Source organism: Drosophila yakuba, chromosome 3R, assembly GCF_016746365.2.
Source record: "Drosophila yakuba strain Tai18E2 chromosome 3R, Prin_Dyak_Tai18E2_2.1, whole genome shotgun sequence".
NCBI lineage: Eukaryota > Metazoa > Arthropoda > Insecta > Diptera > Drosophilidae > Drosophila > Drosophila yakuba.
In genome coordinates, this window is record NC_052530.2 from 8,854,697 (window position 1) to 8,869,963 (window position 15,267).

Genomic DNA, 15,267 nt, shown 5'->3' on the forward strand with positions numbered 1-15,267 from the left:
TAAAGTGCCCGAAATGTATGCCGGGGCACGTGGCAGCTGAAAATGATTGCGCGACATGCTTGCTTTATGCATTTTGGGCGTCGCAATTTATGTGGCGTTGGTGCTCCGGCTCCGGCTCCATGGCCTCAAGATTCTTGGTTCTGCACTTAGCCACAGGCAGAGTGACGTATCCTTGTTAATGGGTTCTGTCGCCCACTTGGAGCTCTTGCTAATCAGCAGGTGAACTGGTGGTCAGTGGAACAAATAAGTAATGAAGTATACCCCTGCCTGGAACCAGTTTGGATGATAATAAACATACCTTGCTGAAATCAAAATGGGTTACGGTACCAAAGCGAATGCCTTAAATAAATGGATTAAAAAGATAAGCAAAATGAAAACAGATGTATTAAACGATTATATTCTACCACTTTGTTTAACATATTAGTTTCAAAACATTATGCTTTCTGTTGACCAATATTCCCACTTCTACCTTATTTCAGAACTTGTCTGAGCAAAGAACTTATATTTATTAGTGCTGGCTGACCAACAGCAACATAAATTAGACGCAGACAATGAGCAATGTAGTTTGCGCTTGTTTGCATGCTACATATATTCATTTTTCACTCGTCCTTGGCTCCTTTTCCGAGTCTCTGCACATATTTTTTGCATACTATTCCAGCGCAGTATGTATCTGGTTCTTTTTTGTGCAGTTCGCCGACTCATTAAGCCCAATAATGACACTTTAACGCTGGAAGCACGTTCTCTGCTTCCCAGCTATAATTCATGCCACTTAATGATTTGTGGCACCCTCTAAAAAGGCGAGAGATTTGGCGCTGAATGTTTGCCAATAGGAGCAGACGTCGAAGTTCGGCCTTCGTTGAAGTGTGAACATAATTTGTCGGCATTTTTCAGGTGAACCTTAAGGGAAAGTTGTGCAAAGCAGCTGCTCTCTCAGACAGCGGTTAGTTCCTGAGTGGTTCTCGTCTAAGTCTAAAGGTAGTGTAGTTCCTGCGAAGTATTTCCACGTAAAGCGAATGCATTTGATTAATATAAACAAGAAGTTACAAGAATAGTATTATAAAACACAGCTCACCATGGTTGGATTACTTTACTTCATTGATTACTCTTGTCTATATGTTTTGTAATTTACAATTCAATATTATTTTAGAAAACCTGAACAGATAAAAATGAATAATGAATGAATGCAAAAATAATATTTAAAACATATACATATCACATATAATCAAATTTCATTATGTTAAAGTTTACATTTTCGTTGGGTATATTTATACACGGATCTGACACATAAAATGTTTTTACTCAGCAGATGTGAGCTTATTTTAGAACAAAAACTAATCAATTTTCGCACATCACTGGCTTGTATTGCGTTAAATTAGTCATTCTAAGAACATACAATTTTACTATCTATGAAAAACGTGTATTGAGGCACAAGAGTTTGTAGTCCTTAAAAATCCCAGACTCACAAAAATTCCCACGGACGATGGTGTAAATATTTTTATGCTTACATGGATATATACACGATGTGGCCAGCAGGACAAAAACCGGCCACATCCAAAAAACCGCAGCAAACTAATAATAGCCAGCAAAGCCACATGGCCAGAAAAAGTGCGAGGAAACCGGAAGTTAGGCCAGGGGGAGATGGCCAGAGATGTGTGCTAAGTGCGGTGGGAGGAGTTGTTGGCAACACGACACAGCAAACATAATTGCAGCCGCGAAATTTACAAATAGCTTTTAGTGTCGCCGCAAAATAGAGAGCATTTACACACACACAAACAGTCTGAAAGCTACCACTTTATCAGGCACTTGGAGAAAATGGAAATTTGCAATTTCAAATCAGATATTGTCCTTCAAAAATTATTACGTTCAAAAGCCAAATTAAATTAGAAATGCACGTACTATTAGTTTTTTAAAATGTTGGTTTTCTTGATTATTTAAACTACGGTGCAAGTTACTATGGAATTGAATTCTTATACAATAACATTTTTATTAATTGTTTAAAACTACATATATAAAGATTACATAGGTATAATAAAATATAAATATGTTATATATATATATATATATATATATATATTTGCTTTGCGTTGTATGCTTAATTTGTAAAACTAAGTTACAGGATGGGTATAGAAGTAGCTGCAGTAGCTTCTGACTGATATATACATATGTATATATATATAATATTAAATACATAATATTTATAAATACATATTTTACATTTTACCAAGCTATAGAAATGGCACTTGTTTCAGTTCCAACCAATTTTAATTTGTGGTTAAAGCCACTTCTCTCAGTGTACACACATGCAACTAATGCACTCAATGCATATCAGCAGCGGGTGGCAATATCGCTAAACAAATGCACCGCGATGGAGGCGAAAGGATAAGGAAGCGAGTCCTCCGGCGACTGGAGTACTGGAGTACAGCAATAGCAATAACTTCGCTACTTTGGACACTCGGGAGAGCACGTCCAATTTGTCATGAGCCAGCGGGATAGAGTCCTGCGGAAAAAATTGTTAATGTAAAAGCGGGCACTGCGAGCACGAGCCAGGATTCCGTCCATGTCCGTGTCCGTGTCCATGTCCTTGGCCACTAATTAATGCGGCTTGTTTGGCTCGCTGGCCGTGGCTCTTTTGGCAAGTTGCAGCCAGCACTTGTAACTGTCGGGAGAACCGACATTACCAGCCGAAAACCCAGCTCCCAGCTCCAAACCCAGACCCCCCATCCCCGAAAGAGCCTTACTAACCGAAAACCCTGCTTAACATTAGGCGTTGCCGGCTTCTGTCGAAATTTGGCTGCATGGCCGTTGGGTGAAAATTAATTTTTGCATTGCCGCAATGAGCTTTTCGGCCGATCTCAGTTCCGGGACTTGCCTGACTTTTTCGCATTTGTTTAACTCTGCCCGGTTACCGCCCACCGTGCGTATGCGTAATGACATATTTGGGGTTGTTTGAGAGTGGGCTTTTGGGATTGGTACAAGAGTTTTATGGCCGTACCCAGCATGTTCATGTTGCAACAGCATTCAACATGTCAGAGAGTCAGTGAAATGCAAAGCTAGCTGGGAGTTGAGAAGGCGGTGATAAAGGAGTCGTGTTTTGGAGTTCACGCTGGCTCCTCATCTACTGATTGTAGATTGTAGTTGGCTTTAATTTCTGTTTAGGGAATATAAAAATGTAAATAATTCCAGATAAAATAAAGCATATTACATATATGTACATATTTATGTACATAACTTATGAGGTCATATATAAGAATCATGGATTTTGTAGGCTAAACTGACAATACAGTATTTAATTATTTTTTTAATATTCTTTTTGATTTCTAGTTTGATACAATACTATATGTATGTTCTATGAATAATGTAAACTATAAAAAAAAATATATTTTTTCATTAATCACATTAAACCTATTTTATTTACATCTATCTACATACTTTTATCTACATTTAAATTCGCATAATCCAAAAATCAACCAGGCAGTCAGCAACATTTTCGCCATGCCAAAAACTTTTCTCATTACGAAATCGTTGCAACAAAAAAGTAAACAACACTGAAATGCTTCCCCTTTCCCAAATGCAACAAGCAAACATTTTTCGAGCAAAAGTAAAACAATACCCAATAGTTTGTCTACCCCATTCATTTGTACTTTGGCCAACTTTGACAAACAATAAAAGTGCAAGCTAAATATTTGCTGTATGATAAAAGTTAAGGCGTCCTTCAATCGAGCGAAAGTGCCATGCTGAAATGACGAGCTACGAATATCTTGTAGCAAATTGGTTAAATTATAAATCGTTTTCCCTTCCTTTGCAGCCACTTTCGGCAGAGAGAAAAAGAAAGTTGTGCCGACAGCAATTTCCGGTGCTCAGTTGCCAAAAATGGAAGGAAGACATATGCAAAATGCTGGCAACACCTGTCAGCAGGTGCAGCAATCTAGGATCCTATCCTTGCTCCCAAGGACGCAGGTACGTTTGGTGGGGGAAAACGGTGCCATCAAGCTGTTGGCTGTAACTTTATTTCAGTGGCAACTTTTTGCTAATTATCAGCTGGCAAGTGTTGCACGTAGATGTGTTTTGTTGCGGGCACAAATTGGTTGAAATATTTGCATTTCCGTTACGTAATTAATAGTTGAACTCCGCCCTGGCAAGTTTATCGCATGACATCACATCTGCTGCAATGTGAATGTGCGCAAATTGTGAAAGTTTTCGGGGTTCGTCTTCAATCTGCTAGAAACGAGCAGGGAGATTAATTAAAGACGGCTCTATCCTTTGACTAGCTGACATCAAACTCGCTAATAATTCATAAAACTTTCATGTGACTCCCAAAGAATGCAAAAATATAGCTTGGCTCAGGAGTAACAGAGCAATTTGACTCTTCTCTTGAACATAGTTCACTGCAGTGGGTTAAGGGGCGGACTAAGGGACAAACAAAGGAAGTTGGTTGGCAGCCCACATGTCTGCAATTGCAATGTGTTAATGCAACATATAAAACCAAGAAACTGCCATGATTTCGATTATCTAGTAAACACATTAAATAGCGTGGCAGACAATGGCAGCAGGACACGAAGGACGAGGCCCAGACCAAAGACAGAAATAGAAACATCTCGAGGCAGTGAAATAAAAGCAAAATAAACACTGTAAGTTACTTTAAGGGGCGTAGACTCCGAAATACTTATTGTTTGATTTTTAAGAGAACTTTTAATACGATGTCTAAAAAAATAAATAAAATCTATACATGAATTTTTGGGAACAAGGGTATTAAAGCCGAACACATTTAGAAAGAACTAAGAGTACTTAACAAATATATTTCTGACCGGATTCAATATACCTTTGTCCGCTACTAGAAAGCGGGTATACAAAAGGAAAAGCGAAATGGCGCAAAATCGCGTGCCCCAAAAAATATTTATTGGCCTGGAGCGCTGCCTTGGCAGCGTTGGAATAGAAAGCGCTGTGCCCCAGCTGCAGATATGGCCACGGCTTTGGCCCTGACTCCTGCTTCTGCTGCTCCTGGAGAAAAGCCGAAGGAAATGGCGGAAATACAAAGTTGAGGTATCAGACCAGGAAGTGCATATCGCGTCAGGGAAATGTGCGAACAACGGCAGGATCCAGGACAGCTAGAAATCGTAAATAAAATGCAATACATTTGCAGAAGTGCAAACAAACCGAAGCCGAAACGATACCGAATCCCTGGCAATCGCAACAGTAAAGTTCAGCTAAAAAAATTGCGAATTAAGAGAATTAAAAAAAAAATAATTTAAATAAAATGAAGCCATCTGGGATGGTTTCATTTATTAAGAGGCACAATAAAAACGCCACATGCGAAGCTTAAATTACCAAACGTTGGATGAGAATGTGAGAGAATATGAAATTGTTTTCCTTGAAGCCAAAAAAATGGTTAATATCCCAACCATTTCGGAGTGGCTCCAAACCAATTCCCCGCGCGTTATTCCTTAGTGAATTTTCGCTGTAGTCATGTATAAAATACGCATCGCGACTGGCAAATAAAATTTCTGAGGAAAATCAAATGGCAGCCGACATTTGCCGTGTGGACAACCGCGTGTGGGTTGGGTTGATATACCACAAACTGAAACAGAGATTGGGTCGGGGTGCAACTTTATTTTCGGCTCTTGGGAAATTGGAAAATTGCAAATCACGTAGTGCAAAGAAATAGAAATTCGCGTTTTGTGCCCCTTCTTTATTCGGGAGAATAAATCACTGAGCCAAATAAAAAATGCATTTTTATTGCCCAGCGCCTTTTTATGGCATTGAAAAGTTCCGATTGACAAACTTAACACGGCGGTGTTTACCATATTCGCAAATCCCTGCCCTTTGCTCATTTGGTAAGCAATAAAAAACTTGTTGCCAAACAGAAAGTCTGTTTACCTTTTACCCTCCCAGCTCCCACGCAAAATAACCTTTTCATGGCTTCCACACTTTGTTTCTGCACAAGTCAGTCACTTCTCCTCGAAGGATAAGGTAAATTTAAATTTTCCAAGTCAAAATACTTTTGACACGGCCACAACAAGCCCGGTGGCTCGCATTATTGCACGCCTTGCATGTGTCAACATTGGGCGCCCAAAAGTATGCACTGTTTGTTTAGGCGCCGTGGTAAACATTCTTCCCACTTTCGATACCCTTTCAGAGGGTAAGATCACACCTGTTTTGCCTTGAGCTCTCATTTTCTGGCTTCACTTTGCCCCGAGGCTTGCACGCCAAACTTGTCTCAGAATTAGAATTAGATTTAAGCAGGCCACGCTTTCTGTCTACCAAATTATTCGTCAGTTATTTTTCACCAAACGGAATACGTAAAATATAGAACATCCTTTTTGTAAATTACAATTTATTCTGGACCTTATTCATTCTACACAAAGATTTGAGGCTGACCACGTTCTTTGACGAAATTAATCATTACTCCAGTCGTTACAATGACAGAAGACAATCTGAGTGTACTCATTCTCCGATCACCTTTTAAGAAGGGTCAGTAGACACTGGTGTATGTATGGCCAAAGATATTAGAATTATTATTATTATTACAATGTCTTTGGTATGGCCATGTATTATTTGTGATTGTTGTTAAATGTTATTATTATTGGTATAAATTTAGACACAGCTGTAGTTAGTCGGCCCTAATGGACTGAATTAATAGGTGCCAAGGACAAAAAGGGGGACATGGAATTCCCTAATAATAAAATAAATACACATTTTAGAGAGGTCATTTCAAATTCGATCTTCATTTGTGCCCTTTCGTGGTTCTTCGGTGTTCTATTCAAAGCGGTGTGCATTCAAAGCAATGAATAAAGTTTACGACTATAAAAAACTAGGTTTGTAATAGTCTGTTGTGGGCGGGTCAAAGGTTTCCCGCTGGACTAGTTACTCAACCAAGAAGAAGCAATAAAAGGATGTGCTCTATGACATTTTTGGGCAGGAGTAAAAAATGATCATAATACAGTGTCAATTCCATTTATGACTTTTTTAATTATATTCGATTTCCGGAAATCAGTGAATATAAAATAAATGTGCTCTTTTTTCAGCTCAGTAAACCTGAACAAATTTTCATTTGTTTCTAATAATGAACACAAGGAATTTTTGCCATTTTACGCACTATATTGGCAATCAAATTAATTAATGTGTGAATGAAAAAGTCACCAAAGCGTTTTGCACTATTTTATTTAATTAGCTAGCACCAGCTCAGTGTGCAATGAAATTAAATATCTGCATTCGGTTTAATGCCGCGTGCCTAAGTAAAGTAGAATGCTGGTTGATGGCGCTAAAAATACAAATAAACCAGCGAAATTGTGCCAGATTAGCTCTGGCTTTTGCCAAATGAAACCTGACAGTTTGTCCCGCTTAATTCGTATTAGTGCATTTAACATTTAGAATCAAATTAGTGGCGAATTATTTAGTTCGCTGTTGTTTGGTAAGTTTCACATACACCCCCGCTTTGCTTTTCAAAACTCACGGTGCTTGAATGTAAAAATCATTTATAAAAAGTGGGCCAACCCTTGTAAACAAGTAATGACAGATTGCACATACAATTTATTACAATTAATGTACATAGTTGTCAGCCACAAACGAATCCTTTTGAAATAATTCATTTATTAAAAAGTGGTAGGCTTAAAGTTAAAGACAGCAATAAATGCTCTACCATGATTTATTTTCCTTTATTATCAAACTTAAGTTTTCATCCACCGACATTACCTAAATTTTATTTTTACACCACGATAAACGGTCCATGTGTTATGCTGAATGAAGATCTGATACGTCGATAAATGTATATTCCACGATTGCAGTATGAAACTGATAGTCGATCTTGGCAGATCCAACCAATCTATGCATTTCCATTAATTTTTTAGTCTATTTTAAGAGGTTTACTTTCTAAAAAAGGTTCGGTATACCGGAGATTTAACATTGAACGCAGTCTCTTCAGAGGTTTCCGTAGTGTAGCGGTTATCACGTGTGCTTCACACGCACAAGGTCCCCGGTTCGAACCCGGGCGGGAACATTTCCATTCTCTTTTTTTGCAAAGCTATTTATTTTCGGCTTGATAAACAATTTTATTCATGTGGTTTTCTTTTATTTGAATAAGTTTCAAAAGATATAAATGTGTTTGATTTGTTTCTTTGCAAATAGCTCAATATAAATATGTGTATCAGCAATCTCAAACTGTCAGTGCACTGAATGGATTCTATTGTGGGCTCGAACCCGGCCGAGGGCGAGTCAGAAAGAAAGTTTTTATCATATTCTACTAGTTTTTATTGTTTACAATTTCACAATACTCAGTTATTCTTAAACAATTTAAACAACTTGCATGTAGACAACCTAATGTCTTTGGCAATACTTTTGCTTTCGGAGGTTTTTATGCACAAGCAAAGGCGAAAACCCACCCCAATTCAATGGCGCACCAGCAGGTTTGGCTGACAGGCAGCTTGTAATTCCCAAGTGCTTATTCGGAATTTTTCTCGTATAAATGCAACACAAGCTTTACAGTTATTCGGAAGTGTATTCTGTGATTGTTCTGTACATTGATCGATATTCAGGTAACTGCATCTGCTTATCAGATCTGTTCAGAGCCGACCCTCCGTCACACCTTTGTGTTTCCCAGTAATTCTGCCTGGCGTTGCCGTGGCTCCTCGTTCGGATCGGCTTTCCGCTGCCTTCCGCCGGACAACGACGGGTTATCCAGCGGTCGACGCACGGTCACGCACCGCCGATCCGTCGCCCCCTCCACCCCTCGGATTTCGGTCTCGACCGGGAGCCGTATTGGGCGGGGACGGGCGGCGGTCCGGTGCTGAAGCCGGCGACAGTTGCCCGAGTCAGCCACTTTCAAAATTTGTTGGTTAAGTAACTTAGTAGCTTAGCTTCGGATTTTCGTAACAAATTTGCTGTTCAGAACACTTCCATGTACGCGGCATTGCCGAGCAATTTGCCCATTCTTTTGCTGCCGTGAAATACAAACATTACAAATAACATAATAAACATTATACATTATACAAGTTATTTCAGCATTATTTAAAAGCCCAATATAGAAATCCCCTTATTTGAAAGTAGTAACTTATTTTTTTTTGCATGTTGCATGTTGCATTAATGTCAGTGAAACAAGAATTCGCAGAAATAGAACATCGAATGGGTTTTTGGCATTTTTCCTATGATGTGGGCATGTGTAGCTTTTGGGATTTAGGATTCCTATTTCTAATCTGAGAGTTTTGGGATTAAAGATGCTAAATTAATGTAAAGGTATGGCATACGAATTACATGGAGGGCAGTCTGCCATTTAGCAGCAGTGAATTTTCACTTGTAAGCCGTATTCAGTTAATACACAAGTTGACCAAATTGACTATTGCTCGATGTCCTCCTACCTAAATTTCACTAGATTCATAGTGGAAAACATAGGAATTGGGGGTATTGTATAATTTTATGTTAATAAATCTGGTGTGAAATGTTGATTTTTAAACCATGTATATTAATATTTGTCAGGCAAAAAACTGACTTTTTTTTTTAAATTAAATTAAAATATTAATAAAATAAATAAATATTAAACTAATAAAGGTGAGGGAATACCCTAATGAAGAGCTAGTATTTTCCAAAATGAATGCGGTGTAATTAGTATATTTTTGAGAGCCGCACAGAGAGTTTCTGTTTCTGCTGCACGGTCACACTGTTTGCATTTTATAAACAAGCGTGGTCGCCGCACAAAATGGATTCTATATTTCTGGTAGACACAACAGGCCGCCAGGAATATAATGGCGAGCAGCAACAGGATATTGTGTACCACAGAGAGCTACTCCTCCAAGAAAAGGACGCGTACAGCTCCGACGAGGAACAAACTGAGGGCGCAGTGGAGCTCTTTGGGCTGAAGCTGAACTGCAAGGAAGTGCTCGATGTTGTGAGTTCTCTGCCTGACCAAAGGAAGCCGGTCTCAAAGGTTGCCAAGCAATTGGATGACCTTGGCGAAAAGGTCGAGAGTGCTGTTGAGAACTCCAGCAAACCGAAAGTAGTGCCACGGAAGCGGGTAACAGAACTGAACCATGATGGTCCGCACCTGGACCTGCGACAGGAAAACCTGGAATGTAATATGAAGAGAACGAAACAGGCCTTGAATCCAGGTCTCGATCAGTCGCACGCACTTCCCACCGTTGGGAAGAGGCAGCAACCCAACATCAACAGAGTAAGTATAAAGCTTTGCCGTACAAACACCCCTTTTGCCCATGATGACATATTCGACATCGGAGTTTGCGCATTTGCGACCGGACCTAAGGCTCAGACTCCAGCAAATTTTGTTTCATCCGTTGTAATCTTTGCTGCTGCCCTCCAGAATTGGCAGTGGCCGTAAGGCCAGCGGAACACCAAAAGCCAGGTATCAAGACTATTGTCTGTCCTTAAGTCCTAGACAGATAGTTTAGTTTCTGGCTTACAGAACACCAAAATAAAAATGAAACACGCACTTTTGTTGACCCAGGAGCTACTTAGGGCTAAGCTATTTGCCATGGTGACGACGTCTTTAGTAATCTGAATGCAACCTATATGTAGTAATTTTCTGCTTTACGGCCTGCCTCTTATTTATATTCGCTTTCCTTTCTATCCTTTCAGATTGAACGCTCTAAGACCAAGGGCAAAGGATGGTTTAACCTCCCCGCAACAGAGATCACCGACGAAATGCGAAACGAACTGAAAATAGTTCAGATGCGATCAGTTTTGAACCCTAAGCAATTCTACAAGAAGAACGACCTAAAACGTCTGCCTAAATTTTTCCAAATCGGAACTGTGCTACCTTCGCATTTGGATCACTATCAAGAAAAGAAATCGAAGAAGAAGCAGTCTTTGGTTAATGAGTTGTTAGAAGACGAAAGATTCCAGCAGTTCAACAAGAGGAAATACAACGAGGTTATTCAGCGCACAGACAAATATGCCTATCGGAAAAACCTAAAGAAAATGAAAAAACTTAAGAAAAATAAATAAATATATAATATTTTAGGCCCAAACTTACTGGTCTCTCTATTTCATTTAAATTCCACTAGATTCGATAAATAGTGATGTCAAAAACTCGTCACCTTATGGTTGGTAATTCATACCATTTTTGGATTCATTTACGAGCATATAAGGAACATAAAAAACATTTTTAAAAACTCCCTTCTACGAAAAAGAATAGTTTGTTTCGGGGTTCCTCCAAGGTGTAATCTTCCTAAAATTGTTTATATTTGAAAGTCTTAAGTTTTTAGCGAAAATTTTTCTATCGGAATAATTATAATTATTAATATATTTATATTAATATATTGCAATAAGAAAATTGAACGAGTAAAAAGTTTTTTTAATTTTCTGACTAATCTTTGAATAGCACTTGTCATCAGGTTTCCGTAGTGTAGCGGTTATCACGTGTGCTTCACACGCACAAGGTCCCCGGTTCGAACCCGGGCGGGAACAGAAGAATTTTTTAAAAAGTTTTTTTTATAATAATATAATGTTACATTATACATATAAGTAGTGTTTGGTCAGACTTTGGAATTCTGATTCTAATTATTTTAATGTCTTTGGTTTGACCAACTAATTAATTATATAAATATTGTACACAGCTCTCAGAATTCTTTTAAAGCAGTTTAAGAATTTTGTTTCCTGTTTTTCCTGTTTTTTTAAGACATACGAGGAATACCTCGTATACTGCATCCGGCGTTTGCCAGCTGATTCCTGTGACGCCTAAGCCTTTTATGGGTTTGACTCGAGTAATAAGTAAGTGTACAAAAACATACAATTAAGGTATGCTTTTAGGCATGATCTTTAAAAACCCAAAACAATTTCATCCGGACCGCCGCGGTGGAGTAACTGCCCTTTACAAAAGTTGTAATGTCTCGTGCTTCACCAGAAACAACATTAATTCACATTTATTTACTGTATCAGCTGGCTGCTATTGGACGGCAACTTTTGCGCACTTTGCATTTTTATTGCACAACATCCGTTGGCAAGGACTTTTGCAGCATTCAACTGTGAGAGATTCCGGCGGACGGGACGGCAACCCCAAGTCGGCCCCAAAGGGCCATTACCACAGTCCACAGGCGAAGCTGCAATTACAAACAGTTGTTCAACTGCTTGACTTAAAATGCAGCGGGCCAGTGGCTTGAATGGGGCATGTACCGAGCCCCAGTTTGAGTATCTGTATCTGATGCCGTCGTTTGTGGTTTACGGATTAAAGCGGGTACATCCGTGGCAGCACGTAATGTCCGGATGACGAGCCGCGCATGCGTCCCCGAAAACCCGGAGAGACCCGCACCCCGAAAGCTGTAACCCGTTAACGGGTACCAGTAACCCGTAACCCGTAACCCGAAACCCGTAATCCGCCATCCGGGCGGAGGTTTTCAAGCGGGATCACGGGCCATGGGGTCGGCGGTGGTCAATGGCGTCCGGTGTCATTGCGTTTCCGTTTGAGTTGGCAATTTATACAATTTTTGCAGGCGCTGCTTGTAAAATGGAAAATGGAAAACTTTGCCACCGCCACCGCACATTTACTTACTATGCGGCTCGAGGCTCGCACTTTTGTCCGGACTCCTCGTTCGTTTGGCAACGTTAAATTGATTTATAATTTCAGCCCGTCCCGGAGTTGCGTTTTAACATTTCCTGCTGCTCCCAGTTCCCGTTCATTTGGCCTTTTTTAATTCGCATTTTTAACGCAGCGATCGCCCGTGTTTTCCCCTCGGAAAATCATGCTTTATAGCACAAATGTATGCATTTTCCACGGCCTTTCATGATTGTATGTTTGTATGAATTTTAACGCCAAATTGGTAACTTGCATGCATATCATATAATATATGCACTTTCCCTTGTGAACGTACATATGAACATATATGAAAAGTCCCCACATTTTGCTTTTATTTGTGAGCACGCCGTACAGCCTTTAATTAAAAGTCAAAGTTCAGCAATTGATATCGAAATCAATTTATGAGCGGCCTGCTTTATTTATCATTTCGCTGTTGACGGCGTTTCGCCACCCAAGTCGGCCAATCTGTATTTATGGGTCAGCAAACATAACGGTCGGTGAAATGTATAAAATGCTCTTTATGAAGCACAAGAAAATCAGGAATCGCTCGGTCTTTTGAGCGTCCAAATCAAAGCGGCTTTTGTGGCGACGTTAATCACATTAATGATGCCGATGTACAGTGGGTGCCCATTTAGAGAATTCTCAGATGCACAGGGGAAAAATGAAAAAATGTGTAATTCACTTAACTGAAACTTAATTATATAAAGTTCTTATATTCCGGCTGAACGACATTTAAAGTATTTATCTAAAATTAAAAAAGTTGTGTATAAAATTTGGTATATCTCGTTATTATAAGTTTATCAGAATGTTGTCACCCCCATAAACGAATTCAAATACTTTTTTAACAGAATTGCAGGTGAACTAGTAGGTGGGTGCACCTGATTTGAGAAATGTTTAAATTCGTTTTCCTATTTTCGCAGTGTGGCAGTGACGCATGTCATCGGTGAATCAAAGAGCATCGCGCGCATAATGTACTGAAACTAGGTCGTTTGGGAGGGAAACTCACAAATAACCAAAATAATGCAGGCCACACTGCGCGGCAATGATCAAGAGTAGCGGAAAAGCGGAGTAAATGACAATAATGACACAATAAAAGGTCCTTTGAAATGCCCTGCCAACTGATGGCAACTAGCAGACAAAAGCTGCCATTGCCAATGCCATTGCCATTGCCACCGAGTTGAGCAGCATGACAATAAAATGAACGTTAATAACGATAAGATAAGAGCAGCTCAGACGCACATTTGCGGTCCGGGCTCGAGGACGAAAACGAGAACGAGAACGGGGACGGGGGCAAATGTTAAAACAATAACCAGCTAAATGTTGTCGACGGGTTGGGGGAGCGTGACCAAGACTCGGAATTTGTCCGCCACTAAGCTGCGAAGATGAAGTCTTCCTTCGGAAACGAGTGTCAACAGTACTGCGCTCGCTGCTCCCGCGTACTAAAGATTTTCCGAAACAGCTTTCCCCCTAAAAAGGACATTAAATTCGGTTTAGCCGGGGTGGGGAATTGGTGAAATGTATCTGTTTGAATTGTGACTGTCATGTCGCGCCATGTTCAGGGGATTTAATAAATTAATGATAATAACTCTAATAACGACTTGATAAAGATGATGAAGAAATGTCGCATTGCTTGATGCCTCGCTTATATAATGTCCTTAAAGTTTTAGCCCTAAAGCCCTGATTTACTGTTTGTCTTATCTTTTTTTCTATCGCAAGGATTTTACAAGGAAATACTAATATTACCAAATATTTCAGTAATCAAGCCTAACATTAGTACATTTTCATTTACAATAGTTAAATGAGAAGTAGAGCCAGCGCTCCTTATCCAAACTAAATATATGTCAGGTACAAATTATTATAAACAAATGTACAAACGAACTCTTTAAACTTTCAGACCAACCAAGGATATCCCTAAATACCATTTGACAAATCGAAAAGTTTTCTTTTTGACCAAACTCTCACACGGCAAACCGTAAGTACGCTCCAATGATTCCAATTCGGTTGTTGGCCCGAAACTTTGTCGGGCTTAAAGTTTATGACGCAGGTGTTTGCTTTGGATTAGAACTGCCGGCAAAAGCGGGCAAAAGGTACAAAAAAGATATGGATTACCTGGCCTATGAGCAACATCTCTGGCCCTGAAGTGTGAGTGCTATAACAACATTCCGGTGACCAAGGAAACCTCAGGATTCATTTTCCAGCTTTTCAGCACAGCTGACCACAACAAACAGCCTACAATCTCCCACACGGACAGATAGATTGTGTGTGAGTGGGATGGTGTGGTTGGTGCGTGTGTGTTTGTGGATCGCCTGAACCCACCCACACTTGCAAACACTTAAAACGATGACAAAACTGTGGCACAAACATGGAAATTGTTTTTAAATTGACGATGAAAGGCAAATCCATGTGTGAACAACTCAATGGAGGACACACACAACAAATGCCTGATTTTTGTTTTTTTTTCCTCGTATTAAGCTGTTCATTCTTCTTGCGGATTAAATCTTCCATATGATAATTGTGTAATTTGTATACGCTTATTATATATGTATTCTGCATTGAGAATTTTAAAAGGCCTTTGCTAGCTGAGTAGCGGGTATCTGATATTCAAGAAAATTGCCTAAAGCCCTCTATATTGTTTAAACTTATCTTTTCCATTAATTTTTCACACATAATTTGTCTTCCCCAGCGGCGACCTAAGCCATTTTGTGGTCGTCAGGCGCTTTTTGCCATAATTAAATTATTCGAGTTTTTTTTGT

The 15,267-nt window shown here is 39.6% G+C and overlaps 1 protein-coding gene, 1 long non-coding RNA gene and 3 other non-coding genes across 5 annotated transcripts; all 5 read left to right on the top strand.

Annotated features, from left to right (window-relative positions):
* Positions 1-6,140: 6,140 nt before the first annotated feature.
* LOC120321819 lies at positions 6,141-6,811 on the top strand. Its single transcript, XR_005561543.2, has 2 exons — positions 6,141-6,468; positions 6,596-6,811. It is a non-coding gene; the product is annotated as an uncharacterized LOC120321819 (long non-coding RNA).
* Positions 6,812-7,920: 1,109 nt separating this feature from the next.
* Trnav-cac lies at positions 7,921-7,993 on the top strand. Its single transcript has one exon. It is a non-coding gene; the product is annotated as a tRNA-Val (tRNA).
* A 1,633-nt stretch (positions 7,994-9,626) lies between these two features.
* Positions 9,627-10,986, top strand: LOC6536040 (deoxynucleotidyltransferase terminal-interacting protein 2). Its single transcript, XM_002096618.3, has 2 exons — positions 9,627-10,156; positions 10,579-10,986. Exons 1-2 carry the CDS (start codon positions 9,686-9,688, stop codon positions 10,945-10,947), a joined length of 840 nt encoding a protein of 279 aa, XP_002096654.1. The 5' UTR covers positions 9,627-9,685; the 3' UTR covers positions 10,948-10,986.
* LOC6536041 lies at positions 10,192-10,507 on the top strand. Its single transcript, XR_005561875.1, has one exon. It is a non-coding gene; the product is annotated as a small nucleolar RNA U85 (small nucleolar RNA).
* A 350-nt stretch (positions 10,987-11,336) lies between the features above and the next one.
* Trnav-cac lies at positions 11,337-11,409 on the top strand. The gene has a single exon. It is a non-coding gene; the product is annotated as a tRNA-Val (tRNA).
* Positions 11,410-15,267: the final 3,858 nt, after the last annotated feature.